Genomic DNA, 4,716 nt, shown 5'->3' with positions numbered 1-4,716 from the left:
TCTATAGTGGAATATAGAGTCCTTTGGGAGCATGCCCAGAGGAGGAGAGCTGAGTCATAAGGCCATTCTATTTCTAGTTTTTTGAATGACAACCAGAGTGATTTCTAAAGTGGCTGCTCTCAGTCTACACCCCACCAGGGTATGAGAGTTCATCCTTCTCCATGCCGGAATGTTCTCAGCTCTATTTTTGGTTTGGTGTGAGATGGTATTTTAAGACGTTTTAATCTGCATTTCTCTGATAACTGGGGGAAACTTAAAAATCATGTGTGAGTATTTTGCCTGCTTGTATGTCTATGTACAACAGAGGCCAGAATAGGGTATTGGATCCCCTGGAATTGGAGTTATGGTCAGAGTTAGCTGCAGTATACATGCTGGGAATTGAACCTAGGTCCTCTGCAAGAGCAGCAAGTGCCCTTAACTGGTAAGCCACCTCTTCAGTCCCTTGGAAATTTCTAAAGTGCTTACTGATCATTTGTGTTTCTTTTGTGGGACCTAGTAAGGTCCCCTAGTCTTCTCCGTTTTTCTATATGACTGTTTTTGGTTCAGTAGCATACTATTTTTAGTATGGGGGGCACTGCAGCAAAACTTGAACTCAAGTATGGTAACATCTCTCTCAATATCCTTTTGATTAGGATTACTTTGGCTTTCCTTGGTATTTCATGCCCCTCTACAAATTTTCAGATTGTTCTTTTACATCCGCTGAGAATGATTTTGGAATTTTGATTGCAATTGTATTGAGTCAGTAGATTGCTTTTGGGAGGATGGCCATTTCTACAAAATTTTATTTTATTTTTTAAAATTTATCATGAAAGAGGGTATGTGTTTCCATCTTTTAAAAAAAGATTTATTTATTTTATGGATACTGCTGCTCTCTTCAGATATACCAGAAGAAGGTATTGGTTGTGAGCCACCAAGTGGGTGCTGGGAATTGAACTCAGAACCTCTAGAAGAACAGTCAGTGTTCTTAACAGCTGAGCCGTCTTTCCAGCCCCTCGCATTTCCATCTTTCAGTGTCTTCCTCAGTTTCTTTCTTTGGTGCCTCCAAGTTTTCATTATAGATGCTCCTCTTTCCTTGGTTAGGCTTCTGACCAGGCATTTTGTCATAAATTTTTGGCTTGTGAATGGATTGTTTCTCTGCTTCCTTTCCAGTAGATTAGTCATTGATATATAGGAAAGGTACTGATTCCTGTGTGGATTGTGTATCCTACCATTTTGCTGAAAGTGGTTATATGCTGTGATAGTCTTCTGGGAATAGCTAAGGTCTCTTCTGTAGAGAATCGTATCCTCTGCAAACAGAAATACTTTTCTTCTTATGTGTACACTTTTTATTCCCTTCTCTTGCTTCATTGCTCTAGTTAAGACTTTAGACATTCTACAGAGCAGAAAAAGAGGGCAGACATCCTTGCATGGTGATGCTGGCTGTGAGTTTGTCATACACAGCTTTCATCATGTTGAGACACTCTTCTACATCCTTAGCCTCTCTATGACTTTGATCATGATGAATGTTGCATTTTTGTCAAAGAGTTTATTTTTTGCAACTATTGAGAAGCTCATGTGACTTTTGTCTTTGTATGCATTTATGTTATGAATTACATTTATTGATTTATGTATGTTAAGTCATCCTTCTATCACTGGAATGAAGCCAAATTGATTATGAGGAGAAAATTCTTTTAATGTGATCTTGGATTTGGAGAATATTGAGAATTTATTATCAGAGAGATTGGTCTGTATTTGTCTTTTGTATGTGTATATTTGATTTTGGTAGCAGGGTAATGCTGGCCTTATAAGAAGAATTTGGATGCCCTTTTCCCTTTTTATTTTATGGAATAATTTGAGAAGTATTGGTGTAAATTATTTGAAGTTCTTGTATAACTCTGTAGTAACTTATCTGGTCCTGTCCTGTTTTAGGTAAAAGACTTTTATTTTATTGTTTTATTGCTACTTTAGTCTCATTGCTGGTTAAAGATAGGTTTAAATTATTTTATTTCATCACGGTTTATTTTGGTGTACCAAATGCATCTAGAATTTTATCCATTTTTTAAACATTTTTAACCTAGTAGATTATAAGTTTTTAAGTAATATTTTGAGAATTTCATGCATTGTATTTTGATCATATTCATCTCCTCCCAGATCCAATATTGTCTTTCCTTAAAAAAATCTGTCTTGTCCCATTAATGCTGTCAATATACTCAAGTCTGTAGCCATCCACAGAAGCTTGTTCGACCCACCAGGTGTTATACCCATAAGGAAAACTAACTTAGCCCTCTGACAGCTATCAATTACCAATAACTCCTCCCAACTAGGGGTGGGATTTCAAGTCTGTCTATGCAATCCTTGCTGAGACTTTGGCTTGTGCTTGCAGAGATCTCCTGCATGCAGTCAAAACAAGCTGTGAACTGCCCTGCTGTGTCTGGAAAACACTGTCATCCACCACCTCTGATTCTTCTCACCCCTCTTCTCCTATGATCCCTGAGCCTTGGGAGGAGAAGGGTGTGATGCAGATGTTCCATTTAAGAAGGAGAACTCTGTGGTCACATAGTCTCTGCACTTTGACCAGGTGTGGGTCACTGTGTTAATTGCCATCTACTAGAAAAGAAATTCTCTGATGAGTTTTAAGCTAAGGGTATAGTCATAGAAAGAATGAAAAACTATTCAAATAGGGAAAAATCCAAGTATTGTTTTTCTGTAGATGGCATGATTCTGTACATAAGAAACCTTAACAACTAAAAATAAGATTAAAAAGTCTTCTTATAACCTTATAGCTGATAACCACTTTAAGCTAAATGACAGGATACAAAATTAACACAGGTATCAATAACTTTCCTATATATCAGTGGCAAACATATTGAAAAAGAAATCATGAAAACAGGATAATTCCATTTAAGCTCTTTTAATACCTGTGTGTGTGTTTGTGTGTGTGTGTGTGTGTGTTTGTGTGTGTGTGTGTGTGTGTTTGTGTGTGTGTGTGTGTGTGTGTGTGTGTGTGTGTGTGTGTATTTTAGGAATCTCCTGCAATAGTCTTTAGTGATATTCGTCTTCCCCCACATTCCTTCCATTTACCCTGTCTTCTCTTCCATACCCTAGTCAACCCCTTCTGTCCCATGATTCTCTTTCTTCCTGTATATCACTGCATTTTATTTTCTTTCCTTTGAAGGCCCCTCTCAGCATCCCCTTGCTCTTCTGACCTCTGTGGGTGCTCTTTATAGGACACACATACCTAAAGATTCAACGTTAACATCCACGAGTGCCAGAAAGCATGGTATTTGTATTTCTGGGTCTGGGTTATCTCTCTCAGAATGGTTGTTTCTCGCTCCATCCCTTTATGTGCGAATTCACATGGGAACACAGAAGAACTAGGATAGTTGAAACAATCCTGACAACAATAACAAAAACATTTCTGAAGGTATCAATATCCCAGATGTCAACTTATACCACTGAGAAATAGTAATAAAAGTAGCATGGTACTGACAATAAAAACAGACACATTGGTCAATGGGGATTGAGGATACACAGAGGAATTCTTAAATCAAACATTTAAAATATTAGGTGTGTGTGTGTGTGTGTGTGTGTGTGTGTGTGTGTGTGTGTGTGTGATTTGAATGCACATGCTCATAGAAGTCAGAGGAGGGCATCAGACTTTTTAAAACAGGAATTAAAGGAGATTTCAGCTGCCCAATGTGATGGTTACTTGGCTTGGGTCCTGTATAAAAGCACTATGTATCCTTAACCACAGAGCCATCTACCCAGCCCAAATCCCACTATTTTCAGTACTATCGATTTCGATGCTTGTTTTTCTATTTGTGTACATTATGTCTTTTTTTTTTTTGGTTCTTTTTTTCGGAGCTGGGGACCGAACCCAGGGCCTTGTGCTTCCTAGGCAAGCGCTCTACCACTGAGCTAAATCCCCAACCTGTACATTATGTCTTAATCACTGTATTTGTTAGCAAGTATTAATATCAGGTTCCTATATTTTGTTCTGCAAATTATCTTATTTATTTACAGCTTTGTTTTCTGATTGGATATTTTATTTAAAACTTTGTTTTTTTAAAATCAGTGCTGTAGTCAGTCTTCACAAAGATCACACACCTCTTTAAGTTTTACAAAACACATTCTGATTGGCTGCGTTCCCCTTTCAGGCTTCCTTTCTGGCTTCCTGCTTCCTGACCCCTCTCTCCAAACACAGAATCAATAACCATTACATAAAGAAAGAAAACCTTAGTCCTAACAATTGCAAAGCTCACTTGTGAGCAATGTCTTATTGCCTTGGTTGATGAAAATGCATTTGTATTCAAGTCCGTCATAGCTTATTTGAATAGATGCTTAGATAACTCTGATAGTTCGGGTGATGCCTAAATATGGGCATGGGATCAGAGAACTATAAGAAAATAATATTTGAAAGTCATTGTGTGCAAGGGGTGTGGTAAAGAAACTGCTGACGTGAGTACTTCGTGGTATGGTTAAGGTTTTTATTGTCTGCCAAGAGAGAAAGAGAGAGGGGTGGGGAGAACAGAGAGGTAAAAAAAAAAAAAGGGTAGAACAGAATAATGGTGGAGATAGTGAGAGACAGAGAATAGAGCACAGCAGGAGACAGTAAGAGAATAAGAGTAAGTGGGAGGTAGATGATAGATAGACAATAACTAGAGTAGCAAGAGCAAGCATAGTAAAAATAGATGGGTAATATGAAGGGGAGTATCTGGGGGAAGGAGAGCCCATGAC

The 4,716-nt window shown here is 38.1% G+C and overlaps 1 protein-coding gene across 1 annotated transcript in view; it reads left to right on the top strand.

The window, feature by feature from the left end:
- Positions 1–287: 287 nt before the first annotated feature.
- Positions 288–4,716, top strand: part of LOC103691162 (uncharacterized) — a 232,173-nt gene continuing 227,744 nt past the window's right edge. The window contains exon 1 of the mRNA XM_087601255.1: positions 288–421. Coding sequence (XP_087457381.1) covers positions 288–421 — 134 coding nt within the window. The remainder of the gene's footprint in view (positions 422–4,716) is intronic.

The sequence above is a fragment of the Rattus norvegicus genome, chromosome 1 (assembly GCF_021556685.1).
Source record: "Rattus norvegicus strain SHRSP/BbbUtx chromosome 1, alternate assembly SHRSP_T2T, whole genome shotgun sequence".
NCBI lineage: Eukaryota > Metazoa > Chordata > Mammalia > Rodentia > Muridae > Rattus > Rattus norvegicus.
Note: the sequence above shows the minus strand (reverse complement) of the source record. Positions and strands in the feature narration are given on the sequence as shown.